This window comes from Phyllobates terribilis, unplaced genomic scaffold (assembly GCF_046119375.1).
Source record: "Phyllobates terribilis strain yellow unplaced genomic scaffold, ASM4611937v1 Scaffold_2__4_contigs__length_985480577, whole genome shotgun sequence".
NCBI classification, from domain to species: Eukaryota; Metazoa; Chordata; class Amphibia; order Anura; family Dendrobatidae; genus Phyllobates; species Phyllobates terribilis.
The window spans coordinates 826,713,326-826,734,986 of record NW_027362762.1 but is presented as its reverse complement, the minus strand read 5'-3'; the positions used below and the strand labels follow the sequence as shown (position 1 = coordinate 826,734,986).

Here is a 21,661-nt window from a genome sequence, read left to right as displayed (position 1 = left end):
ACCTCCACGCTACTTTACAGATTGCTATAGCACCAGACTTAAAACCAGACAGACACACTAAGCATGGGAAACCAATGTCAGACATTTGGCCAGAAAACAATAGGTAAGCATTTTTAAAAACCTGAATAAAAAGTAATACATTTCAAACAATAAATCTAGTTGAATTACATTTTAACCATACATTTGAATGGTTGTGCTTATATTTTGTTTTGTGTTTATTTTTTTAAGAACTTGATCAATGGATGTGGATGTATGATACAGTGCCTCAAGTTATTTAACAATATGGCAAGGAGAAGTTACATTTATACAGTTTTACAGTTACCGAACAGCCCTTTGAAGGCAACAATAATGCTTATTTGGCCCTCAGTGAAAAGTTTGACATCCCTGCTAATGTCTGGGAAAAAAAAGGAGATATGTCTGATATTTATCCTGGTCTTGTATAAAACCCATCCATGCAAGTCTAAGGGTCAGGGAAAACCTCAGATAGCATTCTGATGGCATCATAGTGCTTGTCTGTTTTTCACTGATTAATAGGAATGGCTTGAGAAAGCTCCAGTTTTATTTTTTTTGCATACCAGAAAAACTGATGAAACACTGATAAAAATTGACACACTGACCAAACACTGATGAAAATCTGATCAAAAACACTGATTAAACTTGGTCTTTTTTTCAAGTACGCAAAAAAAATAATGTGTGATCCTGGGCTTAGAGTTTTGCTTTTATTTCTTATTAAAGGACAGCTGTAATTTGGTCACTATATGAAAACACGCTTTCATTGCACTATTTTTTATCACTATATACTCCTATGTATTGCATGTATTTGAAAAGAATCAATTACAAAACAAAAGTGTTCTAGAATATTTATTTCCAATATGCCTGCATTGGAATATTAGACAAAAAAGGCACAAACTCACATAAAAGAAACAACAATAATAGTCTAGGCAAATCTACAAATATTACTTATTTCAAAAGGAAGAATGTTATCAAACAATCAGTATCTGCCTGAAGATCGACAGAGGTTTTACTCAAAGTATAACAGGACAAGAAAGCAGCAGTTTCAATTGAGAACATGAAGTGTGAGTTTTCATCCACTTCCATTGCCAGGAAAGGTAGGACCAATTCTCAGAAAACAAAAGCAGCAGTGAATGATGCCAAATCCTAAGGTCAGACCAGTAAAATAGACTCTTCCCTTAGATGGTGAAAGCAGCTATCAGAGGGCTGAATCAACAGCCATTTTATCTGCCTATAAGCAAATGAAATAATACGCTGCAGGATGTTGAACTGTATATTCCTGCTACCATATATACAGGATTTACACCATTTATAATTCAATAACCAGAAGTGAATGGTCTGTAGGACAAAGTACGGACCATTTCCTCATGGATGACATGAAGCCAGTCACTATGGTACTGGCAATCTTTTGCTGCCAAAATGCACCAGGACTCAATTTTGGGCAGAGAAGAAATCTAAGCAAGGTTGGATTTTGTGGGATGGGGTGTATACTTGTAAAGATATGAATTTGGAAACCATTGACAAAATATAGATACTCAGATACTCTGCTTCCAACTAGGACCAATGGACAATATAGCAAGTTGATCGCCACTTGTTTGCTTCCATTTACATGCAGGTATGCATCGTTCATTAAAAGACAGTTTATTGTTGGCAACAATGGAGGGATGTGAGGCCTGCAATGATATTTATGTCCACATAAAATATGCGATCACACAACAAAGGATCGTATTATCGGTGGAGGTGTGGAGTAATGAACAGGATCAAATGTTCATAATCATTGGTCTGTAAATTGGTCTTTACTCAGTTTTCATCATGATCCTTTGTCAGAAAGGATGGGCAGCCAGACACCTCTGGTGCTGTTCTAGCGATACAGTATGGTACCAGGACAAAAATTACTAGTTCAAAATGAAGCTTTTTGGATAGGATTGTTATGGCTGCAGTACAATAATATAGAGTGTGAACCCTGTACATGCAGGTAAATTAAAGGTAGTCGGTCAGCGCAAAGTTACTGATCAAACCAAGCACTTAGGTGGAGAGGTGCTCTGAAACTTCATGCCACCCTATTTGTTTGTCGTTATCCTCGCCCTCCTCTGGCAGCTGTAAATCTGAAGCGATCATTAAAGAAAGAGGGGTTGAGAGACACAAAGTATGCAGTTAAAAAGGTGCACTGAACTGCTCGGCCATGCTAAGAGTGCACTGAGCACCCGTGCTTGTTTGGAACAGTCATTTTGAGCTGACAGACTCCTTTTAAATAAGTACTCTTGAAAATCTTTTTATTGACTAAACCGGTCTAAACGTATTTGTAATGTAATGCAAGTGTGGAAATATACCGTACTTTCCATCGCCATTCTGGTCCTCTTCTGAGTCACATGACTTCTATTCTGACTTTCTGGATAACATTGGGGTCTGTGTGAGAGCCGGAAGTCGCTTTCACTGTGTGCATCTTTGTAGACTCGTTCTAGGCTCCATAGACTTACATTGTAAAAGCGACTTCCGGCTCATACACAGACCCCAATGTTATCCGGCAAGTCAAAATAGGCTTCACGTAAATGAGAAGAGGAGCTGATCGGCGCTGGAAAGACTGCAATCAGCGAGTATATTACTGCACTTACACTACATATACATTTAGATGTATTTAGGCAATATAAAAGGTTTCATAGAAGCGCTTCTTTACCATGAAATGTCTAAGTGTATGACTGTTCAAACAGTTTGGACAATAAAACCACCCATTAACATGCACGCCTGGCTTAAACAAATGCATATATGAATCATAAAACTAAAAAGGAGTAGTAACTGCTGGACACCACTGGAAGTTCAATTATATCTCAAGTGGGAAGACCGGAAATGGTTGGCGAAACGATACATGGCTTATCTAATTGCCCCAATCTCCAAACCTTAACCAGCAATGGATGCTCACAGATGACTGGTAGCCTGTTGTACAAGATCGTTTAAAGATTATTAAAATTACAGCTATATCCTACAGGACAAGGGAAGCGGACGTACACGGTTGTGCAGATGTCAGGGTAGTCGGGCTCACTGACCGATTTCTGGAACAGTGAGCCAATTGGGGAAATAATTTGAGAATTGCAACAAACAATGCCCTCAAAATGAGGTTCTACCATTAAAACTTTTTTTTTTTTTCTATATTTTTGTACAAGTTACCCAATAAAAAAGCTGCTTTTCTGTCAACCCAAAAATAAAAAACAACAATGTTATGACTGCCGGGCAATGAGAAATTATGTCTGAGGTAAACGTTGAATTTTTTTTTTAATTGCTAATGGAATATAGAAGTTTATAAATTATAACATTTCACAAAAATATATCTTTATATTTGGTCAGGAGTGATATCATATCTGATAAACGCATGTGCTGGGTGGTAAATAAAAAGGGACTGCTGCTCTTTGCTACAGATTTTCCTTCCCATCTCCATGAGTACCTTATGATGGCCACACATTCAATACATTATATTTCACCATTTACAATTATTAAAACCCACATTATTATTAAAGATACATTTACGGCAAGCCTTACAGTTTGGACCGCCATCTTGTCTTCTATGTGCTTACAAAGAAGGTAGTAAGAAGTGGATATTGGCAAAAATAAATGGCTGGGTAGTCAGTTTGCAAACAATTGCTTTCGGTCACCCCAAAATGCAAAAATACAACTTTTTCATACGCTTAAAAAGTGTCTGCCTGGCGTCACGCACTTCCGAATTGGGAGTATATGAAGCCATCACAAGGAAGGGTGGAAACGGACCTCCATATTCATGTCATATTGTCTACACAGACATCACGCACACTAAGGGTTAAACGCTATGGTGCGGTCACAAAACATTACTACTGATGAGTGCAAGTGCTCGCTACTGGAGTTTGTCTAGGGTGCTCGGGTACGCACCAAGTATCGCGGGTGCCCAAGTGACATGTTCGAGTCCCCGCGGCTGCATGTTACACAGCCAAGAAACATGCGGAAATTGCCCGTGTTTGTCAGGCGATCCCCGCAAGTTTTTTTAAGCTATCAGCCGTGAAACATGCGGCCGTGGGGACTCGAACATGTCACTCGAGCCCCCGCGATACTCTGTGAACACCCGAGCACCCCAAGCAAACTCCAGTAACGAGCACTTTGCTCATAACTAAACATTATGTATTGATACATGGAGTCTGACCGCACAGGGACAGTCACGTATACTGAAAAATCGCACATTTCTTAAATATGGGGCCACTGAGAGCAATTGTGACAACAAGGAATACCCCCCTACCCCTTCCAAGGCAAATGAGAGCCATCGTAGTTTGTCAGCTTTTGTCCTGCAGATCTGACACGTATGGGTGGTCAATGGGGCTCATATGGTTCTGTACCAGTACATAGATAGAGGCACCATATTTCAATTGTCCCAATTTCCTATGCATTGTTGTTTTCCTGGATGTAATAAAAAACAAAATATTAGGCCTCAGTATTAAAACTCGCCTTGTTGTCTATAGCAACCAGTCACCGTTCACTTATTTTTTTTCACAGCAGTTTTAAGAAAAGAAAAAAAAAAACATGAAAGTTTTCTTGGTTGCTATTGATAATAAGGTCAGGGTTTTCGAATTAAAGTGGCCTTATGTCTTGTTAATGACAGAATTGATACACGACCGCAATAAGACAACATACTGGGCTTAATTTATCAAAATGGTGGAACAAATACAGGTTATGTTGCCCATGGCAACCGGTGTTCAGCTTTAATTTCTTGAACTGCTCTGGTGAAATGAAAGCAGCGCTGCGATTGGCTGCTATGGGTCACAAGCACAGACTTTCTATCAGACAGCTTAGGCATACAAGGCCCATATTTCTGAGTTCTCAAATTTTACATATTAAAAGTAATGGGGAGAAGAACAGGAGGGGTCTCATAGAAGCTACCTTTTTTCACCACTTAGAACCATTAGCTATATCCAGTAGGATGGGCATGTCTTATGGTCTGTTCTGTATTACTATTTTTGCCAGTTCTGCTTTTTACATCGTCTAAAGCACCTGATTAACTCTTCAGGAGCCGATCAGCACCCAATCTAACAGTTACCTCATGAAGAAACTTAAAGCATAGCCATCAATTATTTTCCCCCCATAAATGAACAGTGCACGTGAATATAAGAAATGTTGTAATACATCTTATCAGGGAAATCCACTCTTTTCCCCTCCTTCTGGACTGATCTTTCATTCTCAAAATTCTCAATTCATAAAATCTGTCTTCGGTGTCTACAGGTTTTCCCACGAACAAAAGTACATTTTAATCAATAGATCTTGGAATAATAATAACTTCCACAATTGGTTGTGATACAAAAATAAAATGTTCCTGTGCTGAGATAATCTTATAAATGTGCCCCTGCTGTGTCCGTGTAATGGCTGTGTCTGACCGTACAGGAACAGGGTGCGATCATACCAAGAGAATATACAGACAGGACAGCACGGGATCTCAGCTGCTGCTTTCTGTGAGGTAAAACATGTATAAAAACAAGCAACTAAAGCTTTACCTCACAGAAAGAATCAACTGTGATTCCCTGCTGTCCTGTCTGTATACTCTCTTTTGCTTCTCCCCAACCCAGGAGCTATCTTCACTGAATATATATTTTACCTGTAAATTGAGAGTAAAAAAAAATCAATCCAGTAGGAGAAAGCAGCAGATTTCTCTGATAAAATATTGCAAAAAGTTGCATATTTTCATGTATACTATTGATTTATGAAATAAAAGTTATAAAGACGGTTAACCTTTAAACAGTTTAAGGAGCTGCTCATTTTGAAATATTATTTTTCCGTAGAATTGCAGACCTATAAACTAACAAGCTGAACATTTTCTCACCATCCTGGGTTCAGTGCTGCCTCTTTGGCGGGGCTCCAATCTCTTGTTGTGATGCTGCAATAGTGACCACAGCACAAGTGACCGCTGCAGCCAATCACATGCACTGGAGTGGTGACGTCACCACCACAGTTTATCAACAAAGATCGGAGCAGTGACAAAGAGGAAGCACTAGATCCAGGGAAGGTGAGAAACAGCTACTTTATAGCACTGCAGTCCTATGGAAATATTTTAAAGGGACAACCCCTTTAAAAGGGATATTCCCATCTCCAAGATCCTATCCCAATATGTAGTAGGTGTTAAAATAATAATATTAGCAAATACCTCCAATTTGAAATGTAGTATAGTTTTTCTCATTCGCTTTGTCTCTTTCCTCATGTGTAGGCATTGCAGGACCTTAGGTATCCGTGGTTTACGACCATTAGTAACTAGCTGTCACTATATCAGTGGTCGTAACCACGGATACCCAAGGTCCTGCAATGCATGCACAAGACGAAAGAGACAGAGAATCAGAAAATCTATACTACATTTCTAATTGGAGATATATTTGCTAATATTATTACATCTACTACATATTGATATAGGATCTTGGAGATGGGGATACCCCTTTAACCTTCTTAAAATCCAATACAAATCTGGGTTATTGCACAGCTGTCTGTTGCTTAAAAAAATTATTTAATTCTGTAGCTGCATGCGTTTTGCAGTTTGGCCAAGTACAAATCCCAGCATGATCTCCTAGATTTATATAGCAGTAGATATCAGTATGTAGACTAATGACAGAATTGTATATACATGATTTAGGACAATATGTTGAGATATATGTAATTACACAGAACCCACAACGATTTTGGGGGCATATTTTGGAGATGCTGTTAGTTGGGCAGCACGCTGATAACACAGGAATGTCAAGACCAAAGTGGAATTGGATTGTCTTACCAGAACATAAACCGATAGGTTTGCGATTATTTACATCATTGTGACATAAACCAGCAGAATCTAAGATTACAAAACATAAGGATACTTCTGCTATAGAGGTCCTCAGTTCATATAGAGCTTTAGATATTTTGCACGTAAAATGGGATTTGTGGCACCAATGGTACTGGTACCTCCCCACAAAAAATGAGATCACTGTTTTAAATAGCAATTCATGTCTCAAATAAGTAAAACAGAATATTTGCAATTCACAATTATCACAAGACATTTTTTTTTCCTAAAAGTGACATTTAAATTAAAGAGGAGCTCAGTAGACTCTCTGGGGACAATGAAAATATAAGAGCAGAGGGCTTTGTTAATACAGTATATACACAATGCACCTGAGGGTGAGCTCCTTCATCGCACGGGTATGAGAATCAGCGTTTGCTTGTTATAGGACTACAAGCTCACAATATTACAGGGTGCCTAGAGTAAACTACAAGGAAGGGTCAAATCTTTTGCAAAAACAGGTAGTGGACTTGATCTAGAAGTGAGCTATCCATCAGGACCAGAATACAGGATGTTCCTGTCCATCGCTTCAGTTCAAAACTGAAAGGGAAAAAAAAATCACTTATTAGACAGCAATGGAAACCGCTAATATTTGGTATATGGTGTACAATCATTTTATGTGGACCTTACACAAGTTTGAGCATGTTAAACTGGCCACATCATGGTGTAGTGGCTGCAGAACAGACTAAAACACAGTGAAAATGATAAATTAAAAAAAAAAACACGAAGACTAGATTCACCTCTGCGGGTGGTTACTTTTTCCCCTGCATGACATTGACCAATCATAAGCAGGAACCGACATGCTCTCCTCACTGATCGGCATCTACTTTTATTGCAAGTGTTGGTGGGGAGTAAACAGGTGTGTGCCATTACCAACACATCTGCATCTGGAGCTCTCATCCCACGGCACTGTCAGTGTTGGAGGAGGCAAAGTAGGGCAGTGCTGTGGGATGAGAGCTTCAGATGCGGAGATGGTTGTAATGACACAGATCTGCTCTATTCCCCTGCCCCACTGTAATCACAGTAAGTTCCGGAAAAGAGATCAGTGTGCAGTCCGACTATCTCAGACGTCATGCATATTTTTTATTTTTTTTTATTTTTTATTTTTTTTAAGCCTCCTAACTTTAGGACTGATCAACGACATGCACTCAAGGGAAAAAAAATAACCACTTCAGAGATGAATCTGTGCTAAAACCCCTTTAGCCTTAGTAGAAATTAGCATATCAATTTTAACTAGCTAATCTATCCGAAACGGAGATAAGGAATGAAAAAAATGTGTTTTATTCAGCTCAGCAGATACTATTCCATGATGTGCCCAGTTTAACATGCTCAAACTTGTGAAAGGTCCTCTTTAAATATGATAAAACATTGGATTTGCATAACAAATGTTCCATATGTGGAATTAAACAAGTGGTTTGAAACTACTATACTTGGACTGTCCATTTTAAAAAAACATACTACCAGAGCTACAATAGAATCATTTAGAGAAAAGTATATTCAAGTGTTTGAAGGCCCAGTCAAAGTCCAAACCCAAATCCCATTGAGAATCTGTGGTAAGACTTGAAAATTGCTGTTCACAGACGCCTCCATCCAATCTCACTGAGCTTGTTTGCAAAGAAGAATGGGCAAAAATTTCAGCCTCTAGATGTGCAAAGCTCATAGAGACATACCCCAAAAGACTTGCAGCAGTAATTGTGATCCTAAAAAGCACAGTCTTCGGAGTGGCTGAATACAAATGCACGTCACAATTTTAAGATTTCGATTTTTAAAATATTTAGAAAATCATGTGTCATTTCCTTTACATTTCACAAATACTTGCTACTTTTTGTTCGTATACACATAAAATCCCAATAAAATACATTTAAGTTTGTGGGTTTAACGTGACAAAAAATGTGGAAACAGTCAAGGGGCATGAATACTTTTTCAAGGCACTTTAAGTATTACAGGTTCTCCTCTTTACCTGTTAGTACAGCCTTCTTCACAGATTGCACAGCTCTGTTCTCAGAACGGTCACTGATGGAGGTGCATGTGACCAGATCTGTCCACCAGTCTTCTCCAACTGAAAAACACGGCACATGGGAGAGTCGTTTTTTTTATTGGAGGTTGATGGACAGGTCTGGTCACATGCTCCTTCATAAGAGAACATTTTTTAGACAGGAGTGCTGTGAAGTTTGTAAGGCCGGACACAAAATCATGTCTTCAGGACACTTGTTAACATAAAGAAAAGACAAATCTTTTAAAGTGAAGCAGTGTGGCTTTTAAAGGGAATCTGTCACCAGGTTTTTGCGACCCCACCTCTGAGCAGCATAATGTAGGGGCAGAGACCCTGATTCCAGCGATGTGTCACTTACTGGGCTGTTTGCAACAGTTTTGATAAAATCAGAATTTCATTTGGTGCAGATCTACCAGTTCTCTGAATGCTGAGCTCTGTGTAACCCACCGACACCACTGATTGACAGTTTTCTGTGCATATTTGACAGCTTTCTGCCTATGCACATCAGTGGTGTGAGCGGGGTAATAGTAAGTGCATGATTACGGAGGACTACCTGGCAGCAGGTTTACTAGTCCTCTATTAATAATTTCCTGATCATAATAAGACAGTGATTTTATAAAAACGTCAGCAAGAAGTATAAGCTCAGTATAATCCCACCCCCACCAACTGATTGTTTAGGCAGAAAGCTGGGAATCAGTGGAGTGGGCAGAGCTACACAGAGCTCAGTATTCAGAGAACTTGTAGATCTTCAGCAGTTAAAACAGTGATTTTTATCAAAACTACAGCAAGCAGTCCAGTAAGCGATACATTGCTGGAATCCGTGTCTCTGCCCGCTCTCAGATGGGGTACCAAAAAAACCTGGTGACAGGTTCCCTTTAATCCCCTTACCGACATATGATGTCATATGACAGCTCCCTGACTTTGATGCTCGCACTTGGATTTTTTTTTCACCACTTAAATAAAAACAGAAAGAAACAAAAAAAAAACTATACATTTGGTATCTGTGTACTCGTTAGGACGTGGAGAATCATACTGCCAAGTCCATTTTAGCATGCAATGAACATGGTAAATAAAAAAAAAACATAAAACAATTGTGAAAAGACACTTTCTTTAGTAATTGCAACGCACTTGGATTTTTTCCTGTTTACCAGCACACTATGTGGTAGAATGAATGGAGTCATTCAAAAGTACAACTAGCAAAAAAACTAGCCCTCAAACAGCTATACTGAAGGAAAAGGGGAGGAAAAAACAAACGGAAAATGGCCACAGCAAGAAAGAGTAATCGTAATTCAAATATCTTTTCAGGTTAAGATTTCTGGCTATTGTATGACTTGTATCCTGCATATACATCAGTTTTCCCATCTGTAGGCTTTATCTCTTAAATTTGCAATAGACTGAGCTGGTGGAAGGAGACTAACTGAATGAGGATCTCTCCCTTACACAGCGCAGCACAGAGAAATGGATTCCTGCTCTACTTTTCTTTTTTAGCACACAGAGAAAAGCAGTGGCAGCATGGAGGACATTATACAGCAGTCCTGAGCTGTCTGGATGCTCATGTGTCTGTTTTCTTTCTATGCTCCTCAGCCCCCTATCCATAGCGTATAAGGCTATGTTCACACGTTGCGTTTTTTGCTGCGTTTTTTTCTGCAGGCAAAACCTGCTCTCTTGGCAGTAAAGCAAAAGCAGGTTTTGCTGCGTTTTTCACGATCCCAAAAGTTCAGCTTTGCTTCCACTACAGAAGCATGAAAACAGATCACCAATGCAAGACATATGTTCATGCAAAAATACACATTACAAACGTAACAGAGGGGGGGAATTGGTTTACCTAAGACATTGGCAGAGCATTGTGTTTGAAGAACACTGTTTACTTTTACACTTAATTCTGCCATTGAGTTGCTTAGGCATTGTACAATTTCACACCTTGGTCCACCACAGGCATTGTTCAATGTCACACCTTGGTAGGCCAATATTTGCTTTGTACGCATCACTAATTTAATTAAACATTATGGTACTTGGGAAAATCACAAAAATAAATGGGTTTCACATACTGCTGTAGCTGCTTTTTTTCACTAAAAATGCAGGAAAACCTGATACCTGCGTTTTTTGCACTTACTCGTTGCTTTCTATGGGTGAAAAAAACACTGCAAAAACACTGAAAGAAGAAGTGACATGCTGCAGTTTTCAGAAATGCAGCAGTTTTCTAATTCAGTCAGGAAAAAAAACAAATGTGTGTGCATGAGTTTTCTGAAATCTCATATACTTTGCTGGTACTGTAAATTGCAGCTGAAAATTTGCACCAAAAAAGTGCAGCAAAAATGGAACGTGTGAACATAGCCTAACATGACACCATTGTGAGTAGACTAGCTGTCTTGACTGAGTAAGAGCGAGTTCAGCAGTTTTTTTCCCTTTTGATTGGATGACAAATTCAGTAAGTAGGTGGATAGGTGGGGACTAGAAGTGTCTCATAAGTGAAGAAAGAAGCAGATTTGTCAGATAAACTATTTTACAAAGTTTCATATATTTGCCTTTTCTCTTGATCTATCTAAACTTTGGCGAATGTACAGTTCCCGTTTAAGGATTTACCAAGTTCTGTTTTTTGTTTTTTTTTGGACCAACTTTTGGCTACAGTGACACTTCATTCTAGTGATAAGTGGGAGTCATAATGGATATTGATAACATATCCCAGCTGATAACTAAATTAAAGCACAGGAGGCACGTATACACTTTATTTCAGGAGATTTTGAACAGGAAAGTTTTTTTTACATTTGATCTTTTCACAGTCGGGTGCTGTAATGAAACCAAAACCAGGATGGAAGCAATGCAAGTAATATACTTACTGAACTCAGTACTTGAATGCTAGTCATCTGCGGCCACCATGCCTTTCACTGGATCTTTCTCCCGCATCTAAAATTGAAACATCAGAATAATTATTCCTGTATTAACTAAATACATAAACAAAATCTAAAACATTTTGCTTGATCTAGTAAGTAAATACATTTGAAAGCAAAGATAATCATTTTTTGACATTTTACAGTACGTTATACTATTATATTCCTCTTTATTAATATTATTCCAATAAACAACACATGCAGGAACATGGTCTGATCATACCACATCTCCTGGGCAGAGGGGGCAAGCAAAAGAGTATACAGACAGGACAGCAGAAGATCGCAGCTGATTCTTTTTGTGAGGTAAATCATTTCACCGCCTGTTTTTAAACAAAATTTTACTTAAAAAAAGAATCAGCTGTGATCCCCTGCTGTAATGTCTGTATACTCTTTTGCTTCCTCCCCTGCCCAGGAGATGTGGTATGATCAGACCCTGTTCCTGTACGGTCAGACACGGCCATTACACAGTACACAGCAGGGACACATTTATATGATTATCTCAGAACAGGAACATTTTATTTAAATACATTCAATTGTGGAACGTATTATTATTCCAAGATCTATTGACTAAAATGAACTTTTGTTTGTGGGAAACCCCTTTAAGTATGTATTTATTCTTTTGTATATCTCGTACTATGACCTTTGCAGTCTTTATTTTCCCTTTTTATTAAGTCAGGTTTTTGAGCTCCATGTACTCTTCTTTCATTTTTGGCTTTTTTTCCCATATCACATACTTATTAAACAAAATCAGTAATCTTGCATTTTTCACACTGGCTACTGGGTTGTTGTTTTTTTAGACTGTAAGGCAATGTTCACACATTGCATTTTTTTCAGCGTTTTTTTCTGCAGCAAAACCTGATCTCTTGGCAGGAGGTTTGTTCAGGATTTTTCTTGCTTTTTTGCTTGCTTTTTTCACTGTCATTTTGTCTCTTTATGCATGTACATAAAGTTCAGTGAGAAAAAAAAAATCTCATTTTGGTTTTGCACAAAAAACCAGACACCTGCGTTTTTGGTGTGTTTTTTTCACCACCCATTACTTACAATGGGTGAAAAAACGCTGAAAGAAGTGACATGCTCTATTCTGCAAAAAAAAAACAAAAAAACACGCAAAGCACAAAATACTGATCAAATAAAAACCAACCTGTGTGCATGAGATTTCTGGAATCTCATAAGACTTTGCTGGTACTGTAAAACGCAGCTGAAAATTTGCATCAAAAAAACGCATCAAAAACGCAATGTGTGAACATGGCCTTAAGAGCCTTGACACATGAGTTAGAGTATAAAGCCAAGCCAAACTCTTCTGTAAAATAAAAAAAACTCCATTTGTGGACAACTGGTTTGGAGGTTCCTCCCATCATTGTAAAGGGCTGTGTAAACAGGTCTTAGATGGAAAGTCTAAGGGGTAAAGTTTCTCCTTAAAGAGTAACTAATCTTTTATTTTAATACTTTTGCCCAAGGAAAGTTATAAAACTTTGCAGATCAATTTATTAGGGAATTTGTCTTCTTTCCTGTAAGAAAATTTCATGCAAGTGGCTTCCATATCCATACCCCTGCTTTTTCCCCATTCCAATTGCACTGATTTCAGAACATACCCATATGGATTACAGATGATGGCAGTTCAGCACCGGTGTCTCATAACTCTGGGGATAAGCAGCTGCAGGAGATGGTTCAGATAAGCACAGATGTTTTATGCTTATTTTTTTTTATTTTTGAATTGGGAAAAGTGGATGAGCCAAATGTTTGAACAGATGCCCCACCAGGATTACGCAATTTAAAGGCTGGTGTCAGAGAGATTAGTACAGACATTTAAGTGGTTAAACTGCAGCAATTGGGAGTTAGCGTCTTCAATTTCTGTTAGAGGCAGGTGCCAGCTGTGTAACACAGGAGGCACCTACTCCGGATGGACACCCAGACTATTCTGTAATAATATGTCATAGAGCAGGAGGGGTTAATACAGATGGGAATACGGAAATGTGATTCTGGATAAGATGAAAAGGTAGCATCTGGCAGAAGAAATCCTAGGGTCATTCTCTAGAGAAGCAGAAACACCAACCTCATCAAGCTCTTTCTTAGTTTCATCCTCCATCCTGCGAATGTCCTCCATGGTTAACTCCACCCACCTGTCCAGCCAGCAGAAAAGCTGCCGATGAAAATTCGTAAACAATCGCCTCTCTTGCTGAAAGAAAGAAAATAAAAAATTACAAACATGGCAAAAAGATAAAAAAAATAGTGCACTCAATTGGAAGGAAATCCATAATTAAAAGTGAGCAATACGATTTGGGCCGCCCTGCTCAGGTGTCCAGTATGGTCCTCCGTGGGAGTCAGTCTTCACTTCTGTACCCGGCATTCTCACTGCCTCTGGTGATTACTAGGCCATGCAACATTTAATAAAAAAAATACCATGGTGTAATGGACGTCAAGAGGTCCAAAAAGAAACACCAAGGTTACTTACCAGTAGCAGTTTTTTCCTGAATCCATGACCGCACACCTTGAGAGAGGGATCCGCCCCATCAAGGACAGGAAACCGTTTGAAATAAAAGAGCGTTGCCTCTCCCTCGCTTCAGTTGATTACAGAACATTGAGAGGACCTCCAGAAAAGGTTAGACACATAACCAACACCTACAATATATATAACACCAAAAAAAGTGCACACCAGGGTGTGAGAAAAAAACAGGGGGTCAAAACTACGGGTGCTGTCATGGGTTCAGGAAAAAACGGCTACCGGTAAGTAACCTTGGTGTTTTCCCTTCACCCATGACAGCACACCTTGAGAGAATTTTGGAGAATTACAAGCACCCTAGGGAGGGACCACCGCCTGAAGTACCCTACTCCCAAAGGTAAGGTCAGAGGACAGATCAAATTGATAGTGCTTATAGAAGGTGGATGGTGTAGACCAAGTAGCAGCTCTACATATCTGATTGATTGAGACGTCTGCCCTCTCCACCCAGGAGGCTGCTACGGCTCTGGTGGAATGAGCTTCGACATTTTCCGGGGACGGAACTCCTGTGGATGTATATGCTAGACAAATGGCCTCCCTAAGCCACCTGGAAATGGTACCCTTGGACACCCCGTGACCCTTCCTACTCCCCTGATAGGCCAGGAACAAGAAATGGTCCTTCCTCCATTCACTAGTCATGTTAATGTACTGTAGTAGGGATCTCCTAACATCTAGGTTATGGAATCTAACTTCCCCGGGGTTTTTTGGATTGCTGCAAAACGAGGGTAGTACAATCTCCTGGTTACAGTGGAATCTAGACACCACCTTGGGAAGATATGCCGGGTCCTGACGCAAGGTGACCCTAACATGAATTTGCGTGTACGGAGGATCGACCGAAAGGGCTTGCAGGTCACTCACCCTACGGGCTGATGTTAAGGCCACTAAGAGGATGGTTTTAAGGGTGAGGATCTTTGGAGAGACGTCCTGTAGGGGCTCGAATGGGTCACTGGTGAGTGCATTCAAGACCAGATTCAGGTCCCAGGAAGGAACTTTAAGAGACCGAACCGGTCTGGCTCTGGCACAGGACTTGATAAATCTAGAGACCCACCTGTTCCCCGCCAGGTTACAATTATAGAGCGCCCCCAAGGCAGACACCTGAACTTTAAGAGTCCCCAATGCTAGACCCAGGTCACGCCCCTTTTGTAAAAACTCCAGGATTCCCTTGGTTGGAGGCTTATCTGATAACGGGGCATCTATAAAATCTAGGAATTTCCCCCAGACTCCGCTATAAATTTTTTCTGTTATTGGTTTCCAACTATTCAGTAGGGTAGAGACTAAACCTAATGAAAACCCCTTGCTACTTAGTAGTGACCTCTCAAATTCCACGCCGCAAGATGGAATCCTCTGGCTTGGGCGTGGAATACTGGTCCCTGAATGAGAAGGTCCGGCCTCTCTGGTAGGACCCAGGGATCTGAAACAGACATTAGACGAAGCAGGGAGAACAAGGGTCTCTTTGGCCAAAAAGGGGCTATAAGAATTATCCTTGCCCCATCCTCCCGAATCTTCCTCACCACTGCCAGAACCATTACTAACGGGGTAAAGGCATAGGAGTTCCTGAACTTCCATGGAATCTGGAGGGCATCTACAGCATGGAGATTTTCTGTTGGGTTCAAGGAACAGAATCTCTCTACGTTCCTGTTTGCTCTTGTTGCGAACAGGTCTATGTCTGGTTGCCCCCATAACTGGACAATTTGTCAGAAGACCAAGGGGTTTAGGCTCCACTCCCCCTGTCTTAGGGTGTGGCGGCTGAGAAAATCTGCTCTTGTGTTTTCCACCCCCCTTATGTGTAGGGCACTGAGGGATGGGAGATGTTGCTCTGCCAGATGTAGGATCATGTCTGCCACAGTCATCAGGGAGCGTGACCTTGTTCCCACCTGGTGATTTACATAGGCTTCCTTCCTCACATTCAGGGTCACCATGTCCAGGTCAGGTCCGACAATCGGACAACAGTAGCCTATCAGGGATTTCTCCACTGCCCAAAGTTCTTTTAAGTTTGAAGATGCCCCCATCTCATGGTATGCCCAGTGACCCTGTACTGAGAGCTCTGCTAGATAACCCCCCATCCAGAGCCGCTCGTATCGGTTGTAATCACACGGTCTATTGGTCTGGACCACTGTATGCCTGAGGTCAGATATTCCCTGTTTGTCCACCATGAAAGGGAATCTGCAGCTTCTGGGGAAAGAGAGCTTTTTTTCTAAATGCCCGTTGAAGGGTCTCTGCGCTGACAGGACCTCCCACTGAAGAAGTCTCATATGCCCTTGAGCCCATCTGACTGCTGGGAGACAGGCAGTCATGGAGCCCAGGAGGGACATGGATTCTCTTAGGGACATTACCAGAGACTATGGCCTTCGAGACTAAACCAGTTACTTTGCGGACCTTGTCTTCTGGGAGGAAGCAGGTTTGGAGATGAGAATTCAGGATTAGACCCAGGAAGATTTGAGTCCTTGTGGGAGTTAATTTTGATTTTTGGGTATTTATCAACCATCCTAGCCGCTGCAACACCGCCATGACTTCTAGAAGTTGACTGGAGCAGTGGACTTCTGATTTCCCCATTACCAAAAAGTCATCCAACCAAAAAGTAGGGAACGATCACTACGTTTTTGATTCGTAGAAAGGCTGTTACTTTTGCTATTAATTTCATAAATACTCTCGGGGCTATGGAGAGGCCGAAGGGTAGGGCAATAAACTGAAAATGCCTCAGTTCCTCCTGAATGAACAGGGCTACTCTCAGATATTTCTGGTAGTCTGGATGAATTGGGACATGACAATAGACGTCCTTCAAGTCTATTACTGCCATAAAGCAATTGTGGGGCAAGAGCTTCACTGCCGAGCTCACTGACTCCATTTTGAAAGTCTGGTTCTCCATCAACCGGATTAGACTCTTGAGGTTGATGATGGTCCTTAAGGACCCATTTGGTTTATTTATCATGAATAGAGGGGAATAGAGGGGAATAGAATCCCTTCCCCCTTTGTGATATGGGAACTTTGAGAAGAACCAGTTTCTCTACTAGCTCTAATATTTCTGACTCCAGAGCTATCTGTTCTTCCTGGACCTTCCTCTTGGGGGTAATCACAAAGGTACAGCGAGGAATCTGGCTGAACCGTATCTTCAGGCCACCACTCACAATATTCAGAATCCAGGGGTTTGATCTAATGGCTTCCCAAGCTAGAATAAAGTGGGAAAGCCTTCCCCCTACCTCCGGCCCGGCGTCATTGGGAAGATTTCTTAGTATTGGAGAATGGTCCTCCAAACATATAGCCCGACTCCTTTTTTGATTTGGACTCCCATTTTTTCCTGTCTCCTGGAGGGCGACCAAGATTAAATTTTCTTCTCCGAAAAGTAAATCTTCTTGAGTCCCCCGAGAATCTTGGGAAACCTTTGTTCCTATCGCCAGCCTTCTCTAAAAGGTCATCCAGCTTCTGGCCAAACAGGAGTCTGCTGTCACAAGGGAGGGAACAAAACTTATGTTTAGATTGTAGGTCACCTGGGCAACCCGTGAGCTACAAGGTCCATCTGGCAGCATTAGACAAATTTGCTGATCTAGCCGAGAGTTTAACCGAGTCCGCTGAAGAGTCTGCCAGGAAGGCTGACGCTGCCTGCATTAGGGGCAGATTAGAAAGGATTCTTTTTACCCTTAACTTGGTCTTCTAATTGTTGGAGCCACACCATGAGAGATATTGCAACACGGATGCCAGCTACCGCAGGCTTTAGGCCCCCTGCTCCAGCTTCCCAAGTGTGATGTAGAAAGGAGTCAGCTTTTTTATGAAGGGCATCTTTTAGGATGCCTGAATCCTCCAAGGGAAGGGATGATTTTTTGGACGATCAGGCAACTGCCCTGTCAACTTTGGGGATATTATCCCAAGACTCAGAGTCCTTCTCCTCAAAGAGGTACCTTCTCTTAGAGAAGGAGGGTAAGGCCCCTGATCTCTCTGGTTTCCTCCATTCTCTGTCAATGAGGCCCTGAATTTTAGGGTTTACCGGAAAAGAGCGACCCCCCCCCCCCCCCCCCAAGGCTCGCAAACATAATGTCTTCCTGGGATCTGGCTTTCTCCTCTCCCAAACCCATGGTCGATCTGACCAACTTGTCCGTACCCTCAATTGGGAAGCAGGGTCTACCATTATTCGATGAAGAAGAGGACGATGAATCACTCAGCCATAGATCCTCGGACTGGGAGGAATCAGAGTTGCAGGAGATATCCTAATGGGATTTTTTCTTCCCTCTAAGTAACCCCTTCAGGGACCCTTGAACCTCTGCATGGACTATAGATTTTAGATTGGATGCAAAATCCAGAGAACTTTCTGCTATGGTTCTATTAATACAGTTTGAGCAAAGCTGTTTTTGCCAATCTATGGGAAGGGAAATTTGGCATAGGGCACAAATCCTGTGCTTTTGTTTGGCGCTACTCTTCTTAGGCTCCCCCAGAAGGAAGCACATAAAAGACTTCCCGTTACTAAAGGGTGACATTCACGAAGATCACTCACCCCTGAAGTCACAAACGGGTACCGGATTCAGAGGCTGTGGCGGAATATGCGATGATTCCTTTCTGGATGGTTCAGAGACGTCCGATACCTTACTCCTGCAGCTGCCACTACGATTGCTCGAGCGGCTGTCCGTGTGAGAGACGTCAGCCTGCCTCTTCCTTTGCTGAGGTGGGGGGGGGGGGGTTAGCTGCTACTCCTGACTGTTCTAGTCAGTCATGGTTTACCCAGACTTGTGCGCTGGAGCATGAGAAGCGCTTTCAGGATAAACCCCCACTTTAAATAGGGCCATCCAGAACCTCCTCCGGTTCAAGAAGGCCGAGGCTTCAAAAAAGCAGTCTAGGGAGGGCTTTACAGGGCGCCGCCCCCTGACGTCACTCGGCACGCTTCTCCCAGCGTGCCCAGCACCGTGATGTCAGGCGCGTCATACCCGGATGTTGCGGCTCCAGAATGTGGGCAACTGAGGCGGCAGGTGGAGGGCAGTGCAGCGGTTTGCGGGAAGCCGGAGCCTGCCTCAACTCGTGCGTCCGCTCGGACACAGACCCCAAAGGAGCTGCGGACGGCGCTTCTGGAGCCTGGAACCCGGTGCACAGGCCAGCGACCGTTCTTCCACACGGGAACAGACCCAGGTAAGCTTGCATCTTCTTTCCAGACAGGTTTCCATCAAGGACAGGACACCAATTGAAGCGAGGTAGAGGTACCGCCCCTTTATTTCTGACGGTTTCCTGTCCTTGATGGGGCTGATCCCTCTCTCAAGGTGTCCTGTCATGGGTGAGGGGGAAAAAGGAAACTCCCAACTTAGGATTTCACCATGCATAAACTTGTGTTATCAAGGCAGATAAACAGATGTCAAAAGGTGTCTGGCGGCGGCTTATTCTACTCCCCCTATGGTGCATACACAGATGCTTTGTCACGGGTGTGTCAGATGTAGCAGACAGTCGTTCTGCAGCTGGCTGCAGAAGGTCACTTCGTTTGACATTACAGACGCCTTCTGAAACCTGCCTTACTTTAGGACCCAGCGGCTACCTCCCTCCTACTCTGATTGACACCCTGGCCTGGGTGTTTAAATACTTTCAGGTTACTGCAGGGAGGTGCCGGTGATATTCACATGTTTCCTAGTGAAGGCTTGGAGCTATTGCAGTCTGCTTACTAACTCTCTGGAGCTTTGGAGGACGTTTGGTGTAATCTCTCTGAAGTCTGCTCAAGCTAAGTTTCTCCCCTCTGTGTTTGTCTCCCTTGTTGCCTTTTGTTTATAGTGGGGACTGACAAGTGCTCATCCACCCCCCTTCCCTATCCAGGGCCTAGTTCTAGGGATATACTGGGCTTAGGTTTCTTGTTCGGTGATTGGTGAGGAATCCATATAGGGACGGTAGGGGAGACAGGGTGATATTAGATCAGCCTAGAAGGTCTCCACTCCCCCTTTCCCTAGTGTCTGGGCTCCCCTCCCCTCATCCCTTCGTGTTGCACTTTGTCTTTCCTACACTGTGATTGACATGCTTAGCCAGGTTGAGTGTCCACGTGTACAGATGGGTTAGAAAGAACAACTGTTCGGTAGAGGAAAGTGTTACCACCATAAGGGATTTACTGATTAATGAATTGCTCTATAGTGTGAAGCTTCTACCAAAATCACATTCATAGTTGTATTTAATGTCAGCTGGCCAGTCAGCATGTAGAGGTGTAGTAGCGAAACCTGGCCCTACAAATCAGCGCAGAGTGGCCCAACGGGTGTACCCCAACAGTGTTTAGTGGCTTCTGTTGGCCTTATAATCCAGCCTCTTTGCCAACAGTTGATGTGAATGTCATCCACCAGAGATGTCTTGTGCTATTGTCAGAGCTGAAAGCCCAGCATGTCCACATCAATAAAAGGCAAAAGGGCTGGATTTTGAGGCCAACAGCCGATGCCAAGGATGATCTGGGAATGCTCTTAGGACTATTCATACACTTTTTTTTACTGGTTTAGATCCAGATACATAACAGAAACCATACTGAACACATCATATAGTCAAAGTGGCTCTTCTGCTTTAGTTTGCATCAGTTATGCAACGGATCCATATTAAAAAAGCCCTCCCACGAATATTATTTTCATTAAATAAAAATGTGTATGGTGTGCAGTGTGAGTGTATTAATATACTCACCTACCGCTGCTCTCTTCAGGATCCAGCGCCATTCCACTCTGCTTTTCAGTGTTGTCACTGCTCTGCAGACTCTCTGGGTCACATTGCGCCCTGCACGACTCGGAAGAGGCATTTACAATGTAAGTCTATGGAGCATCAGGATGTGGCTCCATACATTTACATTATAAAAGAAGAATGGAGTGAGCCAAATAGTCTGAATTGCTGTGGCGTCACTGAGAAGAGGAGCAGGACGGTGCAGAATCCCAGTGAAAGCAGCGGTAGGAGAGTATATTAATACACTACACACTACACAGATTTAATTAAAAAAATATAAATATATTATAATATAAATATATTATATATATATATATATATATATATATATATATATATATATATATATATATATATATATATATATATATATATATATATATATATATACACACACAGTACAGACCAAGTTTGGACACACCTTCTCATTTAAAGATTTTTCTGTATTTTCATGACTATGAAAATTGTACATTCACACTGAAGGCATCAAAACTATGAATTAACACATGTGGAATTATATACTTAACAAAAAAGTGTGAAACAACTGAAAATATGTCTTCTATTCTAGACTCTTCAAAGTAGCCACCTTTTGCTCTGATGACTGCTTTGCACACTCTTGGCATTCTCTTGATGAGCTTCAAGAGGTAGTCACCGGAAATGGTTTTCACTTCACAGGTGTGCCCTGTCAGGTTTAATAAGTGGGATTTCTTGCCTTATAAATGGGGTTGGGACCATCAGTTGTGTTGTACAGAAGTCAGGTGGATACACAGCTGATAGTCCTACTGAATAGACTGTTAGAATTTGTATTATGGCAAGAA

General features: G+C 41.7%; 1 protein-coding gene across 1 annotated transcript in view; it reads right to left on the bottom strand.

Annotated features, from left to right (window-relative positions):
• Positions 1-848: 848 nt before the first annotated feature.
• PITPNA (phosphatidylinositol transfer protein alpha) overlaps positions 849-21,661 on the bottom strand; it is a 76,638-nt gene continuing 55,825 nt past the window's right edge. Inside the window, exons 10-12 of the mRNA XM_073667737.1 lie at positions 13,752-13,874; positions 11,648-11,714; positions 849-7,357 (exon numbers count right to left, since the gene is read on the bottom strand). Coding sequence (XP_073523838.1) covers positions 11,667-11,714; positions 13,752-13,874 — 171 coding nt within the window. The 3' untranslated portion in view covers positions 849-7,357; positions 11,648-11,666. The remainder of the gene's footprint in view (positions 7,358-11,647; positions 11,715-13,751; positions 13,875-21,661) is intronic.